Source organism: Panthera tigris, chromosome X (assembly GCF_018350195.1).
Source record: "Panthera tigris isolate Pti1 chromosome X, P.tigris_Pti1_mat1.1, whole genome shotgun sequence".
Taxonomy (NCBI): domain Eukaryota; kingdom Metazoa; phylum Chordata; class Mammalia; order Carnivora; family Felidae; genus Panthera; species Panthera tigris.
In genome coordinates this window covers 1,212,094-1,234,679 of record NC_056677.1, presented here as the reverse complement: position 1 = coordinate 1,234,679, position 22,586 = coordinate 1,212,094, and the positions used below count along the sequence as shown (strand labels likewise).

The following is a 22,586-nucleotide window of genomic DNA, read 5'->3' as shown; positions in this document are numbered from 1 at the left end:
TTTTAATAAAAAAAGAACAATGATGTACACCTGAAACTCACATAATTGTGGGTGTCAGTTATATCTCACTACAAAAATAAAACGGGATTTTACGGGACTCCTGGGTGGCTCAGTTGGTTAATGGACCAACTTTGGGTCAGGTCATGATCTCGCGGTTCGCGGGTTCGAGCCCCGCGTCGGGCTCTGTGCTGACGGCTCGGAGCCTGGAGCCTGCTTGCGATTCTGTGTCTCCCTCTCTCTCTGCCCCTAACCCGCTCACATTCTGTCTCTGTCTCTCTCAAAAATAAATAAACTTCATGGGACACCTCGGTGGCTCGGTGGGTCCAACATCCGACTTCAGCGCAGGTCACGATCTCCCTGTCTAGACAGCGCCGCGGTCTGCGGGCACGTCTCCTCCTTCGCGCGATGCGCAAGGAATCCGGTCTCTCTTGCTGGTCCCTGCTCTGCGGGAAGGTTGAAGAGCGTTTTTAAACAGGTTCTGTCACATCTCAATGTGTTCTTGATGAGCACGGGAGGCAAATGATGCGGAAAATCCGTGTGGCGCCCGGGAGAATGGCGGTCATTACCGCGCAGATGCTGGCGTCTCATTCCCAGATCGGATCGTCAGGCCCCCGGGGGGGGGGGGGGCTGGTGACACATGCCACGCGGAGCGCTGGGCTCAGGATGAGAAGCGAGGTCACTTCCACGGGGGGCAGATGATACGATGGTTCCATCCTCCCCTTGACAGGATGCATAAGCGCCCCAGGGACAATGAATCTGGAGGCAGTGCTCACTCAACACAGCCCCGCTCATGAAATATTCATAAAGTCAACAGCGAGCACCAGGTGCCTCCGTGGCTGCCTTCTCTGCGTGGTGTGTGTGGAGTCCAGCCCAAAGCAAGAAGCAAAACAAGAGGAAACAAAAAACTCTGTTTTTGTGAAAGAAGCCTGGTGAATGTCAAAAACTGTAACCATGAGAAGCCAGAGGTGGTATTTATGGAGGTGGTGAATTCTGGAGTACCCCACGGCACCCAAGGGATTTGTGCAATCCTGAGTTATTTAGAGCATTTCATGACGTCGCCTGCATCTGAAAACTTGGTTAATATGGTAATCGGCTCATTTAGACAATTTCAGAGTCTGGGTGTTTGGGGGAGCTTGTTTAAGACAAGGAATGAGGAAAAGAAGGAAGGAAGAAAGGAAGGGAGGGAGGAAGGAAGGAAGGAAGGAAGAAAGAAGGAATGAGGGAAGGAAGGAAGGAAGGGGGGAGGGAGGGAGGGAGGAAGGAAGGAAGAAGGGAAGGAGGGAAGGAAGGAAGAAGGAAAGAAGGAATGAGGGAAGGAAGGAAGGAGGGAGGGAGGAAGGAAGGAAGGAGGAAGGAAGGAATGAGGGAAGGAAGGAAGGAAGGGGGGAGGGAGGGAGGGAAGGAAGGAAGGAGGGAGGGAGGAAGGAAGGAAGAAGGAAGGAAGGAGGGAGGAAGGAGGGAGGGAGGAAGGAAGGAAGGAAGGAAGGAAGGAAGGAAGGAGGGAAGGAAGGAAGGAAGAAGGAAGGAAGGAAGGAGGGAAGGAACGAACAGAGGGAGGGAGGGAGGGAGGAAGGAAGGAAGGAAGGAAGGAAGGAGGGAAGGAAGGAAGAAGGAAGGAAGGAAGGAAGGAAGGAAGGAAGGAAGGAAGGAGGGAAAGAAGGAAGGAAGGAAGGAAGGAAGGAAGGAAGGAAGGAAGGAAGGAGGGAAGGAAGGAAGGAAGGAGGGAAGGAAGAAAGAAGGAAAGAAGGAAGGAAGGAAGAAGGAAGGAAGGAAGGAAGGAGGGAGGGAAGGAAGGAGGGAAGGAAGGAAGAAGGAAAGAAGGAACGAGGGAAGGAAGGAAGGAGGGAGGGAGGGAGGGAGGAGGGAGGGAGGGAGGTAGGAAGGAAGGAGGGAGGGAGGAAGGAAGGAAGGAGGGAGGAAGGAGGGAGGGAGGGAGGAAGGAAGGAAGGAAGGAGGGAAGGAAGGAAGAAGGAAGGAAGGAAGGAGGGAAAGAAGGAAGGAAGGAAGGAGGGAAGGAAGGAATGAAGGAAGGAGGGAAGGAAGGAAGAAGGAAGGAAGGAAGGAAGGAAGGAGGGAAAGAAGGAAGGAAGGAAGGAAGGAAGGAGGGAAGGAAGGAAGAAGGAAAGAAGGAACGAGGGAAGGAAGGAAGGAGGGAGGGAGGAGGGAGGGAGGGAGGGAGGGAGGAAGGAAGGAGGGAGGGAGGAAGGAAGGAAGGAAGGAGGGAAGGAGGGAAGCAAGGAAAGAAGGAAGGAAGGAAGAAGGAAGGAAGGAAGGAGGAAGGAAGGAAGAAGGAAGGAAGGAAGGAGGGAGGGAGGGAGGAGGGAGGGAAGGGAGGGAGGTAGGAAGGAAGGAGGGAGGGAGGAAGGAAGGAAGGAAGGAGGGAAGGAGGGAAGCAAGGAAAGAAGGAAGGAAGGAGGGAGGGAGTGAGGGAGGGAGAGAGGGAGGAAGGAAGGAGGGAGGGAGGAAGGAAGGAAGGAAGGAGGGAAGGAGGGAAGCAAGGAAAGAAGGAAGGAAGGAAGAAGGAAGGAAGGAAGGAGGAAGGAAGGAAGAAGGAAGGAAGGAAGGAGGGAGGGAGGGAGGGAGGGAGGAGGGAGGGAAGGGAGGGAGGTAGGAAGGAAGGAGGGAGGGAGGAAGGAAGGAAGGAAGGAGGGAAGGAGGAAGCAAGGAAAGAAGGAAGGAAGGAGGAAGGAAGGGAGGAAGGAAGGAAGGACAAAGGATGGATGGATGGAAGGAAGGAAGGAAGGAAGCAGGGAGGAAGGAAAGAACCAGGACGTCCGTCCTAGTGCAAGGCACTCCTTCCACGTGCAAGGAGCTGAATGTGACAGGCCCTGAAGGATGCCCAGCTGCAGCTGAGACCCCAGCCCCGTCCCACCCGGTTTCGGGGTTTCGGCCTCGTGAGGCCCCGCGCTGAGGGCCCAGCCCCCCTCCAGCCAGACGTCCCCTCTGAGGACCTGGGACGCGACGAGCAGCTGTCGTTTCCAGCCGGTAGGCGAGGGATGACGTGTGATGCAGCGGCCGGCGGTGTCGTGCGGACGGCTGGTCACAGGGTCACCCCGGCCAGAGGGAGGAGGGTCCCGGGCAGCGATGTGCCTGTGTGCTCTCTGGGCTCAGGCTGTTCAGCTCCTGTCTACACCCAGGTGACCGCCCTCCCTTCTCACCGGGCGCCGACCTGAGCTGGTCGAGGGGAAGCCTGAGCTCAAACGCCCCGCATCGCAATCCCCTGCCCCTCCTGAAACCTGCCTGCCTACAACTACTCACTCTGGATCCCGTGTGGGTGACGCTTTCCTTTCTCTACCTGCCCCGTGAGCACCTCCGGCCGACCTGTCACATCGCCACTCTGCGTGCCGGTCCCATGGGCACCCGAGGCCGTTCATCGAGGTCCCGTCTGCCCCCAGTTTCTGGCCACCCAGCAATTCCCTTGAGCTTCCGAAATTGTGTGTATGGCTGAGATGTTGACAGACAGACGCGGGTATTGTGGGCCGCCCAACGGGATTTCCTTCGTGACTCAGGCGTGGAGGCAGGTGCGCGTGCCTTTGAGGTCGTCCGGCGTGATTTTTTGAAAGGCGTCCGGCGTGAGGATTTAATACACGTACACGTTTTGAAGCGATCGCCATAGTCGATTCGATGCACGTGTCCTTCGTGGCACACAGCTGCCATTCTGTGCAGTGCGCGCACTGAACATCCCCCCTCGGTAAATTCAAGGGTATCATGCAACCCTGTTAACTGTAATCACTGAGCCGTACGTTTGATCCTGGGAATGTCCAGCTGGAACGTCATGTCCTTTGACCAACATCTGCTTCTTCCTCGTTCCTACAACCCCTGGCATCTGCCAGTCTGTTTTTGGGGCTGTGACTTCTTTTTTCTTTTTTCTTTTCTTTTCTTTTCTTTTCTTTTCCTTTTCTTTTCTTTTCTTTTCTTTTCTTTTCTTTTCTTTCTTTTCTTTTCTTTTCTTTTCTCTTTTCTTTTCATTTCTTGTTTTTGCTTTTCCTTTCCTTTTTCCCTTTCCTTTTCTTTCTTTTCTTTTCTTTCCTCCTTTTTCCCTTTCTTTTCCTTTCCTTTTTCCCTTTCCTTTCGTTTTCTTTCTTTTCTTTTCCTTTTCTTTTGTCCTTTCCTTTTCCCCTTTCTTTTTTCTTTTCCTTTCCTTTCCATTCCTTTTCTTTTCCTTTCCTTTTTCCCTTTCCTTGCCTTTTCTTTCTTTTCTTTTCCTTTTCTTTTGTCCTTTCCTTTTTCCCTTTCTTTTTTCTTTTCCTTTCCTTTCCATTCCTTTTCTTTTCCTTTCCTTTTTCCCTTTCCTTGCCTTTTCTTTCTTTTCCTTTTCTTTTGTCCTTTCCTTTTTCCCTTTCTTTTTTCTTTTCCTTTCCTTTCCATTCCTTTTCTTTTCCTTTCCTTTTTTTCTCCTTTTCTTTTTCTTTTCCTTTTCTTTTCCTTTCTCTTCTCTCCTCTTCTCCTTTTTCTCTCCTCTCCTCCCCTCCCCTCCCCTCCCCTCCCCTCTCCTCTCCCGTCATTCCTGACAGAGAGTACAAGTACGGGAGGAGCAGAGAGAGAGAGAGAGAAGGAGAGACAGAGAATCCCAAACAGGCTCCCCACTCAGCATGGAAGGAGCCCACTGCGGGGCTTGATCCCACAACCCTGGGATCATGACTTGAGCCGAAATCAACAGTCGAAAGCTCAGCCAGCTGAGCCACCCAGGCGCCCCTCCTTCTTTGGGTTCCACATACAAGTGACAGCATGCAGTGTTTGTGTTTCTCTGCCTGGCTCATGTCCCTGAGCATCATGGTCTATCCACGCTGTGACAAATGGCAGGGTCCCCTTCTGTTTTAAGGCTGAGCCGTGCTGCGTCCTGTGGAGGGACCACCTGTCCTTTATCCACTCATCCTGCTTTCACTCCCGTTGGAGGCGTACCCAGCGGTGGCATTGCTGGATCACAGGGCCCTTCTGCTTTTCACTGTTTGAGGACCCTCAATACCGTTGTGCTCACTGACTGCAGCAGTCTGCATTCCCAGCAACAGTGCATGAGCGTTCCCCTTTCTGCGCGCACTTTGAGAGCAATGCTTACGAGAACTCAGGACTTATGTCCTTGTTGCCTTTCTTACGGGGTGGTGGCTGACTCCAGTTTATGCCTGAGTGGCTCAGGGTCCAATTTGTAGGGCCTTGCAGTGCTGGCCGGGCGGGCTGGGCGTGTCCAGAGGAAGAAAACCACAGTATCGCTCTGCAGGGCGGACTCTCACAGGAGGCCACTGGAGAAGGACCAGCCCAGCTGGTTCTCAGAGGACATTCGATCCGGAAGACGGCTTTGTGGACAGAAAGGGCACCTTGAATAGGAAGGCTGGGCAGGTGAACACCAGCATCCCTGAGCCGGGGAGTGAGTCTGGAGAGGCGGCTGAGCCCTGGGCAGGCACGTATGGTCCCAGCTGCCTCCTGGAGAGGCCACGTAGGACCCCATGGCCTCACGGCGTCCAAGCCTTCGGGACGGGCGTCTGAGGCACGGGCCTCATTCCCGACGGACGCCTGAGGCCCAACCAGCCTGCTTTTCCAGGTGGAACCCCTCCCTGCACCCTGCCTGGAAATAAGGAAATACGGAAATACACATGATCCTGTCTTCATGCACTTTTCTCCCGTGTGCCAGGGAGCTCCTCTCTCTGGCTATCTCTCTCTCTGTCTGTCTCTTTGTCTCTGTTGATCTCTGTGTCTGTCTCTGTCTCTTTCTGTCTGTGTCTCCTGATGGTGTCTCTGATGCTATCTCCCTATGTCCCTGTATCTTTGTCTATAGCTATCTGCCTCTCTCTGACTGTCTCCCTGTTTTTGTCTGTCTCTGTGTCTGTGTCTCTGTGTGTCTGTCTCTGTGTCTGTGTCTGTCTCTCTTTCTGGGCCCCTTTATGTGTGTGTCTCTCCCTGACTGTCTCTCGGTGCTATCTCTCCCTGTCTCTGGTTCTGTCTCTCCCTGTCTCTCGGTACTATCCCTGTCTCTGTGTCTGTCTCTCCCTGTCTCTCGGTGCTATCTCTCCCTGCCTCTGTGTCTGTCTCTCCCTGTCTCTGTGTCTGTCTCTCCCTGACTGTCTCTCGGTGCTATCTCTCCCTGTCTCTGTGTCTGTCTCTCCTTGTCTCTGGGTCTGTCTCTCCCTGTCTCTCGGTGCTATCTCTCCCTGTCTCTGTGTCCGTCTCTCCCTGACTATCTCTCGGTGCTATCTCTCCTTGTCTCTGTGTCTGTCTCTCCCTGACTGTCTCTTGGTGCTGTCTCTCCCTGTCTCTGTGTCTGTCTCTCCCTGTCTCTCCGTGCTATCTCTCCCTGTCTCTGTGTCCGTCTCTCCCTGACTGTCTCTCGGTGCTATCTCTCCCTGTCTCTGTGTCCATCTCTCCCTGACTGTCTCTCGGTGCTATCTCTCCCTGTCTCTGTGTCCGTCTCTCCCTGACTGCCTCTTGGTGCTATCTCTCCCTGCCTCTGTGTCTGTCTCTCCCTGTCTTTCGGTACTATCTCTCCCTGTCTCTGTGTCTGTCTCTCCCTGTCTCTGTGTCTGTCTCTCCCTGTCTCTCAGTGCTATCTCTCCCTGTCTCTGTGTCTGTCTCTCCCTGTCTCTATGTCTGTCTCTCCCTGACTGTCTACCCGTGCTATCTCTCCCTGTCTCTGTGTCTGTCTCTCCCTGTCTCTGTGTCTGTCTCTCCCTGTCTCTTGGTACTATCTCTCCCTGTCTCTGTGTCTGTCTCTCCCTGTCTCTCGGTACTATCTCTCCCTGTCTCTGTGTCTGTCTCTCCCTGTCTCTTGGTGCTATCTCTCCCTGTCTCTGTGTCCGTCTCTCCCTGACTGTCTCTCGGTGCTATCTCTCCCTGTCTCTGTGTCCGTCTCTCCCTGACTGTTTCTCGGTGCTATCTCTCCCTGTCTCTGTGTCTGTCTCTCCCTGTCTCTTGGTGCTATCTCTCCCTGTCTCTGTGTCCGTCTCTCCCTGACTGTCTCTCCGTGTTATCTCTCCCTGTCTCTGTGTCTGTCTCTCCCTGTCTCTGTGTCTGTCTCTCCCTGTCTCTGTATCTGTCTCTCCCTGTCTCTCGGTGCTATCTCTCCCTGTCTCTGTGTCCATCTCTCCCTGACTGTCTCTCCGTGCTATCTCTCCCTGTCTCTGTGTCCGTCTCTCCCTGACTGTCTCTCGGTGCTATCTCTCCCTGTGTCTGTGTCTGTCTCTCCCTGTCTCTGGGTCTGTCTCTCGGTACTATCTCTCCCTGTCTCTGTGTCTGTCTCTCCCTGTCTCTTGGTGCTATCTCTCCCTGTCTCTGTGTCCGTCTCTCCCTGACTGTCTCTCGGTGCTATCTCTCCCTGTCTCTGTGTCCGTCTCTCCCTGTCTCTCGGTGCTATCTCTCCCTGTCTCTGTGTCCGTCTCTCCCTGACTGTCTCTCCCGCCCTGCCTCCTGCTCCCCCCCCACCCCGGGGTTTCCGGTCCCCGGCCGCCCCGGGCACTGCGTTTGCTGTTGGGACAGGGTCGGAGCTCTCGAGTCTCACTAGTGAAGCCCGTTCCCCGCCATCAATGCCTGTCCGCCTTTCTGGGGGTGTGGTGGCCCTAAAGTCACCCCGATCCGCTCCCGAGGGCTAACAGTCCTGGGGAGGGGGTAGATGGTACCCGTGGGGTCAAGCGCCTTCTGGCTTTCTGTCCCCTCCCCTTCTGGCTCCAACTCTTCAGGTTCCCGAATCGAAACAACACCACCGAGCCCTCTGCCCGCGTCCGGAGTCCGTCAGTAAAGGCGTCGTCCTTTGAGGCAGGAAGGAATTCGCCTCGACACCGTCACCAGCCTCCCCCTGTGCCCGACTCCATCTCCTGTCGCGTTTCCGTTGCTCTCATATGGTCGCTCTCATTGCTCCCATCTTCCTTGATTGGATCTTAATAATCAGTATTTTCTGGGAAAAGTGCTCATTTCCCTGAAATTTTCATCTTCTTGTTACCCATTTAACATATTAACAGAGATGAGTACCAACTCCTAATTTTCAAATCGTCCCCATGACGAGAGACTCATCCCTCCTAAATCTGAATTTTTTTAGCCCTGTCAAGTGCGTTATTCAGAGCCTTCTCTGCGTCCTTATTTCCTGTCTTGTCCGTCCATCTGTCAAATGCTCAAAGACGGACCCGTAGGCTCCCGTAACAACAGGGATTCTGGCCATTTTCCTGGCGCGTACGAGACTTCTTGAGAGATACAGCTCGGCTTTTCTGGAGAAAACGCGGCGACAAATGCCACAGCACTAACGTGGCTTTGTACTGATTGAGCATGGGGTCCACAGCTAAGGCTGCCCTTGGCCCCACTGATACTTTGGTCTTGAGTTAACCCTACCTTGTAGGAATGGGGCTTGTGTTTGCTTGTCGGCTTGATAACGTTTGGCCTTTTTATTCCCAATCCTCACTTTTCAAAACCATCATCAGCGTATAGAAGAATTCAAGAATTCACCTCTTTTCTCCCCGCCCCACCCCCGCCCCAGTGGGAGGCTGCCATATTGGTTTTGAATCAGGACCAGCGCCAGCTAAAGGCTCACACTTCCTTCCAGGGCTTTTCTGGATCTCCCGTTTTGCCTACGTGGACGACTGGTATACCTTGTGTTTTCTCGTCATCTGTTTGGGCACATAGGCTACTTCCTGTCCCCGGGGGTACAGTGAAGAGTCTGGAGACGTGGCAACTTCCACGTCTCTCATTACCCAAACAGAAATGGAACGTGTCGGGGGCGCCTGGGTGGCTCAGTCGCTTAAGCATCTGACTCGATTTCAGCTCAGGTCATGATCTCACGGTGCATGTTATGGAGTCCCACATCCCTCTCCCTCTCTCTGCCCCTTCCCCACTCACGCTCCCCCTCTCTCTCCCTCAAAATAAATAAAGATAAAGAAAGAAATGGAAGGCATCACTGATGGCGTTCCAGGCAAAATGGAAAATGCCACCCGTGTCTCCTTCTCCCACCCCCGAGCCCTGCTGGATCAATGACCCCCGCCCCATCTCCCAGTGCACCTTGCGGGGGGCGGGGGCAGAGGATGCACATTTTAGGTGAACGTACCAGCTCAGCGTCCAGCAATGCGATTCCCCGATCTTGCCCGAGCTCGTCCCTGGGGCTTCTCCTCTTCCAGAAGCCCACGCCCTGCAAATTGCCTGGCACGTTGTCACCATCAGGGATCGGCCCTGTGGCGACTTCTGGTCCGCAGGGACTGCCCTGCCCTCTGCAGCTGTGGGGGCTTGATTTGGGGGCCCACGTTCTCTGCACAGCGGCAGCCCCCATGATCCCCCACTCGATCCTTGGGGCACCTCACGAGGCAACGTTCTCGCAGCGGAAAGGGGGCGCTCACGTTTGCCGCTGGTTAGGAACCCTCTTCTCCCGGGAGTGGGGAGGAAGCATCTTCTGACTTTGCAAAGATTGGTACCGTTGCTCTGTTTCTGGAAGCCGAGAGCGTCTGTCTACCAACGCGGTTATCATCGGTTCCCGTTATCGGAAGCAGTAGGGGCTTCCCCCTTGAAAAAAAATATATCCTCGTGAATATGTTAGCGGAAAATTAGAACGGTGTGTCAGGAATGCCTAGCCAGATGGCGCTGTGTTCTAGAACAGCACTTCCGAACTGTCTGTGGCAAAACTCCCTTTTCCCAAAGCTGTCACGGATTGATAGCGATGTAGATAGGACAGACGTGAATTACTAGGAAAATAAGAGTTACAACCAGGCAAAATGGGAACTTCCAAGGTTGCCTTTTTAGAAATCATTGGATTCAGCACACGTAAAATGACTCTCCATGATTTAGTTTTCTAAATGCTCTTGTCGGTGTCGCGGTGTGCCTTACGGCAGACCCGGTAACAAACGGTTCCCAGGGTGGCACCCGTGTGTAGACCTCCCCTGGAAGGGCTTTGATCCGGAAGCGTGCCCACCCCACCCCTACTCCCATTTGCTAGTGCTCGTGGCTGGCGGGAGCCATGCTTCCCTGTGTTCTGGCGTCTCGAAACCACACGCATCCGAGCAAGCACGTTCCCAGGAACTGGTTCCGGAGACCCACAGCGATGTCGCCATCCGAGGACCATCGTGCCGCACGATGACCCAGCAAAGTGACGTCAGCTCCAAAGGGCTGTGTGCTCTGAGCGCCCCTCTGGAGCTCAGGATGTCCTCTAAGCTCATGGGGTTGTTGGTAGTTCCTGGAGTTTGTAGGTCCGGGGCTCTGGCTTTCCTGCTGGCTGTTGGCCAGAGGCTGCTGTCAGTCCCCGGAAGCTGCCGGAAGCATCTTGCCCCATGGCCCCTCTCAACATGGCGGCTGAGTTCTTCAAGACCAGTGGAAGACTCTCTCCCCTGCTTCCCTAAGGAAATGCCTTATTTTGTTGATTTATAAGCAAGTCACAGGTGCCGTCTACACGCAAGGAGGGGGGATCATCAAGGGCATGAGGCATGGAGGGTCTTCCTAGGCTATGATCCCTGAATCCCACCTTCGTCTTTAAAACCCAGCGTCCCTCCGCAGGTGGGATGGAATCGAACTTATTTAAAAACCATCTCAGCTCCTAGAGTAGGTTAGAAGATAATCCCCCATCTCTTTCCTTTTGCAGTGGAGTTTTTATACTGTGATCTGGCTTCCCTGACGTCCATCAGGCAATTCATCCAGAAGTTCAAGAAGAAGAAAATCCCTCTCCATGTCCTGGTCAATAACGGTGAGTCCTGGTGAAATGCAGATGTTAACTCTGACACAGACGTGCACACTGGCCATCCCACGAGAGAAGTCCTTTGGGAAGGAAGGACTTGCGTGGAAATTCATGAATATACGTGGTGTTGTCATGACGCTTTGCCTCGTTGACGCATTTGGCTGTTGTCATTGGCATAATCAATTTGCAATGATGGTAAGCCTGATGATACGGTGTGTGGGGTCGATATTTTGGTTGACACACATGGGCCAAGTAAGGTGTGTTATGAACGTGTAAGAGGGGGGCGTGTTCACACGTTCCCTTATTAAATATTGACCGTGTCCCCAGGGGGCGTCATCAGTATGTAGGCTCCGTGCACAGCTGTCTCTTGACTTCTTCCCTGAAGCCAACATTCATCACACAGACACACAGGGTCTGTGTGTCCCCTTACCCTGCCTTCCACCCGCCCACCTGTCCGTCTTCAACACAAACTAGCCTTGACCTGGACCCCTCCTTTCAGCCCGGCTCTTAAGAGCATCGTGGCCACGTCTGGGTTTCTCAGCATGGTGCCTGAGCCATTCCTGTCTTCCCACGCTACACTCGACAGATGTCCTACAGATTCATCCAAACCCTCCACGGTGAGGAGGCAGCGCCATTCACGTGTCCAAACTGAATCCACATAGAGCACCAAAACGATCGGAAAAAACACGCATACCGGAAGAACGCCCCAGCTCGCTTTCAGACTTGGAGGCCAACTGGTCGACTGTAGAGGAGATAAATGGTAGTATTAATACGGCGAAAACAATGACCGTAAGTCATTGAGCTACAACCACTGTACCTTCTTTCCAAAATATATAAAACATTTGCTAAACTATTCATCTGTTGCGGGGGTGGGGGAGCCTGGGTGGCTCAGTTGGTCAAGCTGCCAACTCTTTTTTTTTTTAATATAATTTATTGTCAGATTGGCTTCCATACAACACCCAGTGCTCATCCCAACAGGTGCCCTCCTCAGTGCCCATCACCCACTTTCCCCTCTCCCCCAACCCGCATCAACCCTCAGTTCCTTCTCAGTATTTAAGAGTCTCTCATGGTTTGCCTCCTTCCCTCTTTGTAACTTATTTTTTCCTTCCCCTCCCCCACGGTCTGCTGTTTTCTCAAGATCCACCTATGAGTGAAAACATACGATATCCGTCTTTCTCTGACTGACTTATTTCACGTAGCATAATCTCCTCTTGCTGCAAATGGCAGGGTTGAATTTATAAACCACATCTTCTTTATCCATTCGTCGCTTGTTGGACATTTAGGCTCTTTCCACAATTGGGCTATTGTGGAAACTCCTGCTACAACTCTTGACTTCGGCTCAGGTCATGAGCTCACGGTTATGAGTTAGGGCCCCTCGCGGGGCTGTGCGTTGACATCAGGGAACCTGCTTGGGGTTCTTTCGGTCCCTCTCTCCCTGCCCCTCCCCTGGACGTGTTCTCCTTCTCAGAGCAATTTTGTTAATTAGAAAAAATTTTTAAAAAACACTAGTCGTCTGTCGGATGGCAGGGAGAATGTTACTCTGGGAGTCTTGTGGTTCAAGAGCCCACCTGGATCATCGAGGTTAATTCATCCACCGACAGAGACGTAAGTGAGTCTGTTCTCCAAAGTCATTGGGCATGGAAGGGACCGTGGTAGGGAATCACATGGCTGACGATGTGGGCGTCTTACGGGTTGCAACCCGGCGCCCAGGATGCACCTGCTGTCTGTGTGTTCTTTTTGTCTTACCGCGTTTCACCGTCTTCTGTGGTGTGAACGGCATTCGTGGGCAGGACAGGCTACAGAGAGACATTGAGACGCCCGATGCACCTGTTTGATTGGAAACACTCCCTGAAGGGGAAGACGGAGAGCCTGCGACTCAGAAGATCTGACTCCAACCGTCTCTTTAATGCATTCGGTTGTGTGGCCATATGGCCGTGATGTGTGGGTGCCACACGGTGATAGCTAACGCCACATCCGCCTCCTTCCCCCAGGAACAAACCCGCTGTGGGTGTTGTTAGTGCTGCTGGTTCCCTCTGGAAGGCTCAGAACGGTATTGATCTTTCTTCTCCACGGACCTTTCCCCATACTGTTCAAGGTTTCCCACACCGGGCGCACCTGACGTTTATTGGCACGAATCAGTCCTTTCCCTGTAAACAGGAAATACGGGCTTTCTGTTTGCCCCGTCCGTCTTCTGTCTGTAGGGAATCCCGTCCACACGTTGGCTTCACGTCAGCCCAAACTTGTCCTCTGCACACGCCTTCCTCCGTGCCCGGGACCCCCCATCGCTGCAGCACGCCCCAGCCACACAGAGGTGCCACGCGCCCAGTGTGCAATCCCTGACCCCAGGTGCCACTGGCCCCAAGGGACAATCCCTCGGTTTTCCTTCCATGCCTTGATTTCTCTTGAACTGATTTGCCTTTTCGAGCTTCTGGAGGCTGGTGGCATTCCTGGGCTCGTGACGTGTCCTCTCGTTCTCAAAGCCATTGGGGTGGAGGGTGTAACCCCCGGCCTCCCTCTGTCTCTCCGTGATGTTTGCTCTGTGCGTACATCACCTTCTCCGACTCTGAGCCTCCCGCCTCCCTCCTTGCACCACTGGGGCCATCCAGGACCACCCCCAGCTCAGGGTTCTGAACCACCCCCATCTGCAAAGTCCCTTTATCCACGTATGGGCACATATTCACAGGCTCAGAGAAGTCAGGACATGAATGTCTATAGGGACGTCAGTCTGTCCGCCACATGGGGATCGGGTCGGGGACGTGTCTGGGGACGTCGGTCTGGCCACCATGTGGGGATCGAGTTGTGGATGTCTCTGGGGACGTGGGTCCGTCCGCCACATGGGGATCCCATCGTGGACGTGTCTGGGCGGGGTCCTCCCTCAGCTCCCGGCAGCCACCTCCCAGCAGCTTGGTGTTCCATCGGCAGGAAGGGCCCAGTGGTGTGCAAGTCCTGACCTCGTGCAATCCGTTCTCTAGCAGAGGAGTCAGTTGGTGGACGAGTCATTATTGTGCCAGACGCGTCACCGTAGGAGACCCCCCTCCTCGATGACAGTACAGTCGTGTGCACGACAGGAAAGCCTGCATCCCACCTGTGACCTGTGCAGAACGTCTCCGGCTCCGGGAGCGGCATCCCGGGGACCCAGGACTGGGGCTCGGCTCAGACTGGCCTTGACTTGCAGGACGGGAGGGCGTTTCCCATGGGCCTCGTGCCGTGGTCTGTGGGCACGCGCATTCAGCCGAGCCGTGTCTCATGTGAATTGTGAGGCGGGATTATTTATGAGGGTTTGGGGGGGGCCCGGGATCAACGGTCGCACACACATTTTCCAACTCGGGGCTTCTCCCAGCAGGACCCTGGCCATGGCTTCCTTAGGGTCCTAGAGGGTCTGCAGAATTTCCCAAAACCTTTTGCCCAGGACCCTCCTCTGGGACAGTGCGTCTTGCCCCCAAGCTGACTGCTTCCAACGATGTGGGATCAGAGGACCCACATCCTATTATGCAACCACCTCCCTCCTGGAACCAGCCCCAGCTCTGCTCCATGAAGGGACCTCTCAGGGGCCGAGGGAAGCTACAACTTCTGCCTTTCTTTTCTTTAAAAAAAATTTTTTTTAAAATAAGCTTTAAGCCCAGCACGGAGCCCAATGCAGGTCTTGAACTCGCAACCTTGAGATCAAGACCTGAGCTGAGATCAAGAATCAGACACTTAACTGACTGAGCCAGCCAGGCACCCCTCTGTTGTTTTGTTTTGTTTTGTTTTGTTTTGTTTTGTTTTGTTAACTTTATCTTAAATTCTTCAACATCGGCGCGATCGAGATGTTGCAAATGTTAAGTACTTCAGGCGGGAAATTGTGTTTGCATTTGCTGCCGGGATGAAAATAGAGCCAGACTGCCTCTTTCTGGAGGCTCGGGACCCATGCTGACGATTTATCTCACACAAGAAGGATCTGTAGTACATCTGTGGAGGCAGCTCAGCATTCATAGTTTATTCCCGTCAAAAGTTTATTTATCCTTTCTCCCATCTCCGCACCTGTTCCTGGGTAGGTTTGAAATGGCTGCATGGGGTGATGTTTTATCCTCGTAGGACTCCTTCCCGTATCTCTGACGGATGCATTTCCCAACGTCAACAATTCCTAAAAAGAGGGGCGTCTGGGGGGCTCGGTCGGCTGAACATCCGACTTCGACTCGGGTGGCGATATCGCGGTTTGTGGGTTCGAGCCCTGCGTCGGGCTCTGTGCGGACAGCTCAGAGTCTGGAACCTGCTTCGGATTCTGTCTCCCTCTCTCTCTGCCCCTCCCCCACTCAATCTCAAAAACAGACATTAAAAAACATTTCTCCCTGGGCACGTAGGAGCCATTCCGTAAGTCTTAGCATCTGAGATGGGCCAAGCTGTGCTGTGGGGAGGTCTCCAGCATATTTTCCATTAGAATATGGATGAAGGAGGAGATTCTCATTAGGAATGCGCAGGGGACCCCACAGGGCTTCGGGCACAGCCTCCGGGGTGCAGGCACCCCCCCTCACCGCGCTTCTGCGAGCCCCAGGATGGAACGAGGCTGTTTACCCCAGGGATTCGCTCCGATAACCGGGTAGGATTTCCAGACTAACCTTGAACTTCTTTGCCCAGAGCATCATGATCGTCCGATCCTCAGAGTCTGGGTCGGTGAGTTTGCTGGGATCTGTCGGCAGAACAGAGATCCAAGTTGGCATATCCTCCCCCCGGCTCCACAGTTACCCCATATTTCCTTGGGGACGTCATCACCCCATTGCCCACCATGGAAACTCAATGAGTAGGATACGTTCAGCCTTTGGGAGACGAGGCTGTGTTTGTCCTTCAGCACGTGTGCCCGAATAGCAGACCGCGTGCGCCCCCGCAAAGGCTGAGACTGATGAGTCCAGCACTGCGGCCCCGGGGTGGGGGGAACCCAAAGTCCGTGCACCTGCCCAGAGTCCCCCCACGGTCGTCTCTGCTACCAACGTCCAGGGTCTCCAAGGCCATCACGAGGAGGGCAATAACCTCCATGAGCCATTTGTCTTATAACAGGTTGTCCTTAACTAAGCAGGTCGTAGCCCTAGGACCTCACCCAGGTCAACACCCCCAAATTCCGAACAATCCCTGTTGAGACCCACATGCCCTGCTGATGCCCCTATCCCTCTATGCGGGGTACTTTCCAATGAATTCGGATACTTGGAAGGCCGTGTTTGGTGTTCTCAGATGTGGGGCTCTCTGATGCGGGATTGATAATGCACGATGCAGATGCAGGGATTTTCCAGGAACTGACCATTTATGCACACACTAATGTTCCAGGAACTGATTGCGGACGTGCGCCAATGTCCCAGGAATTGATCATTTTGGCATGCAGTGATGTCCCAGGAATTGATCATTTTGGGATGAGCTGATGTCCCGGGAATGGATAATTTTGGGATGAAGTGATGTCCCAGGAATTGAAAACTTTGGCATGCAGTGATGTCCCAGGAATTGATAATTTGGGGATGAACTGATGTCCCAGGAATTGATAATTTGGGGATGAACTGATGTCCCAGGAATTGACAATTTGGGGATGAACTGATGTCCCAGGAATTGATAATTTTGGCAGGCAGTGATGTCCCAGGAATTGATCATTTTGGGATGAACTGATGTCCCAGGAATGGATAATTTTGGGATGAACTGATGTCCCAGGAATGGAAAATTTTGGGATGCAGTGATGTCCCAGGAATTGATAATTTGGGGATGAACTGATGTCCCAGGAATTGATAATTTGGGGATGAACTGATGTCCCAGGAATTGATAATTTGGGGATGAACTGATGTCCCAGGAATTGAAAACTTTGGCATGCAGTGATGTCCCAGGAATTGATCATTTTGCCATGCACTAATATCCCAGGAATTGAAAACTTTGGCCTGCCCTGCCCTGCCAGTGGCTACTGCTGTGTTACCAGCCCCCCCCCCCCATCCTAGAGGCTCCAAAGTCAACATGCGCAGCCTTGCTTCACGGCCGCCTTGACTTCCCTCCCCACCAGCCTCGTGCAAGCCGGGGGTGCGTGGCGAGCGAGGCTCCCCCGACCAGGAGTTCATGACCCTCCCGGCCCGGACGGAGCTCTGGTCATCTGACTTCATCACCCTCAATGGAACAATGAAGACAACGGCACTGCCGGGGAGGCGTTAATGTTTTCCCAAAATGCCAGGCTTTGCATCCGCTTGTAGGAGCAGATGCTCAGTGTCCTTTGCGAACGTTTTCTTTGCTGAGTTTTAGCGCCTGGCGGGATACGCCCTTTGTTGCACGTGTAAGACCCGTGTGTGTGTGTCTGTACGTGTCCGGGCTTGGTGACGTGTGCACGTGTGTGCAAATGCACGCCCATATGCAACTGTGTCTCCAACACCTGGAGAAACACACGCACAATTGCATGCCCGTAAAACACGCCCGCACACACACGCATCCAGGTGCCTAGCAAGCTGGCCCTCCAGGACCTGGAGCCACGTGGCCCGGGCGTGGTTCCTGCACACCTGGAAGCCGTGTCATCCGTGGAGAAGATTCAGGGACTGGGACTCAGCCGAGCGTTGCCCTGACGGGCGTGCGGGTGTTCGGACCTGGGGGAGAACGCAGGTAGCAAGCAGGGAACTTGCTTTTAGGAATGTGTTTCTTTTTTTTTTTCTTTTATTTTTTTAACGTTTTGTTTTATTTTTTGAGAGAGAGAGAGTGTGAGCAGGGGAGGGGCAGAGCGAGAGGGAGACGCAGAAGCAGAAGCAGGCTCCAGGCTCCGAGCTGTCAGCGCAGAGCCTGATGCAGGGGTTGAACTCATGCACCGTGAGATCGTGACCTGAGCCGAAGTCGGTCGGGCGGTTCACCGACTGAACCCCCCGGGCGCCCCAGGAATGTGTTTTGCACAGGGCACCCTGAGGAATGAGTGGATTTGTGGGTGCCCTGGGCATGGTGGGGGGTGGGGTGGGTGCTGTCGCTGAAGGGGCTCGGGGGGCAGGCTCTGGGCTCTGCCCGTTTCCAGCCTGGCCAGGAAGCTCCTTGGAAAAGGGAGTCGTTGTTTGCGCCGAGGGCCCTTGTCTCCAGAAGGATGAACCTCCCGGGCCGGTCGGGGGCACCTGTTGCCGACTCGGCACATTGTCAGCATCTTGCACACGCCTGTCTCTTAGGATCCTTGCCGCGCACGGGGCCGTGTGCCCCTCCTGGCATCGTTCCCGCTGGTGTCCGCGTCCCTGCGGCCCGCGTGTGCCACAGCGCCCCCCGTCGCCCCGTCGTCACGCGCCCCGGAACCCCCTTTCTTGCAGCCGCGGTGATGATGGTCCCGCAGAGGAAGACCAGAGACGGATTTGAGGAGCACTTCGGGCTGAACTACCTGGGCCACTTCGTCCTCACCAACCTGCTGCTGGACTCCCTGAAGGCGGCCGGGCGTCCGGGCCGCACCGCCAGGGTGGTGACCGTCTCGTCCGCCACGCATTACGTGGGCGAGCTGCGCCTGCGCGACCTGCACGGCAGGTGCGTGCCCGCGGGAGGGGGGGGGGGGGCCGAGCGGGGGGCTCGAGACTGGCCGTCGCGCGGGGCGCGTGCTCAGCGTCGCGGGAGCCGGTGCACCCCAGCCCCGCGGGCGGCCAGCGCGTCCCAGCGACACTTACGGGGTCACAAGCACTGGGTCCCCGGCCTCCACCTGATGTAAACACCCCTGGGAGGTAGTGATAACCGCCAGGATGGATTTTCTGGCAATCCGTGTTCTTGCAAAGGCATAAATCAGGATACGGTGAAGCATTCCAAAACCCACACGGGCAGAGTCTGTTAAAAATTGCTGGTAATCAATGGAACTGACTCATGAAGAAAGACATAGCTTTATTTAAAAAAATAGATTTCGTTTTGGGAGGAGGGGATAAAACTCTCATTGTTTAAGTTAAAACATATATATACATATATATATATATATATATATATATATATATATATATAATATGTTTATATCTGTATATGTTATATATAAATACATATTACATAAGATGGATTATTATATATATATTATGAGACAGAGGTACATCGATTTGGGGGTTTTTTTGTTGCTTTTTAAATTTTTTTTATTTAAAAAATTTTTTAATGTTTATTTATTTTTGAGAGAGAGAGAGACAGAGGGTGAGCGGGGGAGGGGCAGAGAGAGAGGGAGACAGAGAATCCGAAGCAGGCTCCAGGCTCCGAGCTGCCCGCACAGAGCCCGACGTGGGGCTGGAGCCCACAAACGGTGAAACCATGACCTGAGCGGAAATCGACACTCAGCCATCCAACCAGCTGAGCCACCCAGGAGCCCCTGGATGGATTTCGTTAACGAATTGGCTCACAGATCAGAGAGACTGACAAATCCCGCCTCTACGGGGTTGACCAGCAGGCTGGTGAAGCAACCAAGAGTCAGAATTGCCATCTGGAGCCTAAAAACTGGTAGTTGGGGGAGTGTTTCAAAGCTGCAGTCTCCAGGCCAAATCCCTTCCTCTTTGAAGGGAACGCCATGTTTCCTCTTAAAGCCTTCAACTGATTAGACGAGGCCCACCCGCCTCTTGGAGGGTGACCCACTTTCCTCCAAATCTACCGATTTCAGTGTTATTCCCAGCTAAGAAAACACCTTCCCAGCAACGTCTAGACTGCCATGCACCCCGGCTTGTGTCGCTGTCCGGCCTCCTGTAGCCGTGGACACCTGAGGACCGACGAGGTCCTCTGTGGGTCTTGTCTGCGCTACCCCAGCTTGGGTTCGACACCAAGGGTGACCGCTGTTCACCACAATGTGCCGGGCAAGGAAGGGCCTGGGACCACGCTCTCTCTCCTCCGTGGGCCCAAAGCAGACGTGTATCCCCATTCCGGTTCCCGTCCTCAGAACGGACGACGGTCTCCTCGTCGCAAAGTTTGCCGATCTCCCGGACGAAGGAACGGCTGCCCGTGTACCACTAACACACATGCTCGTCTGGGCAGAGCTGGTGCGTGAGTGTCCGTGGATCGCACGACGTCTTCCAGGGGCGTCCGTAACAAAGCACCACAGCCGGCGTGGCTTAGAACCACAGGACCTGAGTCTCTGCCAGCTCCGGAGGCTGGACGTCCAGGCGGCGAGGGGCACGCTCCTTCCCGAGGCTCTTGGGGGCAGAGTCGGTTCCAGACGCCCGTGGCAACGTTTGCCGCTTACAGATGCGCCCACCCAGGTCTGCCTCCGTCCTCCCACAATTATTTATCACCTCTGGCAGCCCAAACCCCCTTTTCTTTGTCTACTCACTCCTCCACCGTTTCCCAACCTTGGTTAAATGGTATATAAACCCAAGCCTAATGGTCTTTTATGAAGTTCCCCCTAAAGATGTAAAGTTAAGAATAACATTGATGTGACTTTCCCCTGTTGATCTAGCAGTTCTCAATTTAATTTGCAGAGCTTATGGACAGCACTCAAAAGTCTAGGAGGAACGTTTTTCTGCCCTCCGCCCACACGACATACCACATTACCACCTGTAACTTTTGTTTCAGATTAGCCTTTGAATTATTCTTTAAGTAATTACCCAAATATGTTTGTATTTACAGAAAACAAACGTGTATTTTCACGGTTTGCATTCTGGTTTTTGACACCACGTATTACGAAAGCAAGCAGTTAACCGTTCCGTGTAGAACCCAGCCACGCACACGTTTCCTGAATTCGTTTATCCTGATGCAGCGAGAACAGTTCTTGGACGCTGTCTCCCTGCTCCCTTTCATCTGTTAACTTTCAGCCTCTTTCTTGTTCGCCGCACCGGCTGCCTTTCCAAGTCCTTGGGGTTCTATTTACAAACCTCAGTGGGGAAATCACGTCCTCCTGTTTATTTGCTTTGATTCTTTTCCATTTCCGCCTCGGACGACTCTTTCTCCGTAAGTCCGCCGGGGGACGTCTCATGAAATTACTTGTCCTCTTAGACTTTCTTCCTCTGTCCTCTGGAAAAATGTATTGACTCCCCCCCGTCCCGGCCCTGCAAAGTATTTTTAAAGATTTTTACTGCTTTCTTCTCCCTTCTGCCGTATAAAACCATAATCACATAACACATCCATTTTTCCTTGGGAAACGTGCATACTTAAGTATCACAGCCTTGAAAGGCCCCGACCTTCACCCCAACCCGGGCAATCTTGGGAATTCCGTGCAATGCTTGCACGCACACGGCCCGTCGCCAGTGGCCAGAAGCCAAGAGGAAAGTCGGCATCGATCTGCCCGCAGTAAATTACCGCCTGTTTCCTGCGGCCTTGTCCTCCCCCCTGCGGGAAGCAGAGAGGAGAAATCGGCCCCAAAAAGAGAAAACTCCCAGTATGTTGACGATAATTGAGGGTTTGGGGCTTGTGTTGGATCAGGGAGGGAATCTGTGCTCTGAACCGCCCTGTATTTTTTTCTCTTACTCCCTCCCTCCCTAACAGCCCCGGTTTCCATTCTTTTGGCAAACGGTCTGTGGCAACTTTGTGCGGTGTTACCCTCGCTGACCTGCCCCCCGCACTCATCCGTTAAGACAGAGGAGCTGGGGGTTCATTCTCCAGCAGAAATGGGACGGACCCCCAGCCAGACCCGTGGAGCGGAAAACGTGCCCCGTCGGAAACCTGCACACAGATGTGTCTGGCACCTTGATTCCTCGTTCCCGAAACTGGGAAGCCGCCTAGGTGTCCTTCAGCAGTGAAACAAGCCAATATGACTCCAGCAGTAGAACATTCTGGAAAAGGCAAAACTATGCAGACAGTAGAAAAATCGCTTGTGGCCTGGGGTTGGGGAGGAGGCAAGGCTGGAGAGGAGGGGCACATGGGGCTTTTTGGGCCGAGAATCTATTGTGTTTGGGACCATAATGGTGCTTAGAGGTCACTGTACTTTTGCCCAAACCCGTAGGATGTGCACCACCGAGAATAAAGCCCCACGTAAATTAAACTCTGGGCTCTGGGTGGGCCGTCCACGTTCATCACTTGTACCAAAGCACCGTCCGGGGGGGATGCCGGTCATGGGGGAGGCTGTGCATGAGCAGGGACAGGCAGGGGGTGTGTGGGAAGCTCTAACCGCCCCTTGGTCGCTGTGAACCCACAACTGCTCAAAAAACAATGGGGCGCCTGGGTGGCTCAGTCGGTTGGGCATCCAACGTCAGCTTGGGTCAGGATCTCACGGTCCGTGAGTTCAGGCCCCACATCGGGCTCTGTGCTGACAGCTCAGAGCCTGGAGCCTGCTTCACATTCTGTGCCTCCCTCTCTCTCTGACCCTCCCTTGCTCATGCTCTGTTTCTGTCTCAAAAATAAACAAAAACATTAAAAAACAAAACAAAAAAAAACACAAAAGAAAAGCAAACAAAAGAAAAAAAAAACAAAAAGGAACAAAGAAAACACCGGCTTTAAAACGTAATCATGTTCCAAGCACATTATGAGACGACAGACGTCACAACTTTGACAAAACTCAAACGTGGGTTTCTGTAAATGGACTATGAAACGTAACTACGTACTTCACGGCTGAAAAATGATTTGAAAGATAAAAACAGGCCGGTCCCATACATCCCAGGCTTCCAGAGCTGGGCTCTGGGCTCTGTTTTCATCCTGTGTTAGAGGCGTGGCTCAGTCCGCTGAGCGTCGGACTCTCGAATTCGGCTCAGGTCCTGAGCTCACGGTTCCTGAGTCAGAGCCCCTGCATCAGGCTCTGCGCTGACAGTGTGGAGCCTGCTCGGGAGTCTCCCCCGGTCTTTCTCCCTGCACCTCCCTGCTGCTCGTGCTCTCTCTCAAAATAAATAAACTTTTTTTTTTTTAATGAAATAAAAAATAAAGGCAGACAGGGAGAATTGACGCATCCTTACAAACGCTGAAATGTATGGCTTTCTGCTCAGTTCTCGAGCGTAACGCCAGGTACCTGCATGACCCCTGAGTGCTGAGGTCACGTGGAGGTCCTACAAACGGGAAAAACCCCATGTGCAGGGGAGTAGAAACCCAGTTAGGATACCCCAGGGACAGAGGGCAGGTGGGAGGCCCTTGG

At 53.5% G+C, this 22,586-nt stretch overlaps 1 protein-coding gene across 1 annotated transcript in view; it reads left to right on the top strand.

Annotated features, from left to right (window-relative positions):
• The window catches only part of DHRSX (dehydrogenase/reductase X-linked), a 136,645-nt gene that overhangs the window by 92,738 nt on the left and 21,321 nt on the right, over window positions 1–22,586 (top strand). The window contains exons 4-5 of the mRNA XM_042975310.1: window positions 10,535–10,636; window positions 17,896–18,103. Of these exons, the coding sequence (XP_042831244.1) occupies window positions 10,535–10,636; window positions 17,896–18,103 (310 nt within the window). The remainder of the gene's footprint in view (window positions 1–10,534; window positions 10,637–17,895; window positions 18,104–22,586) is intronic.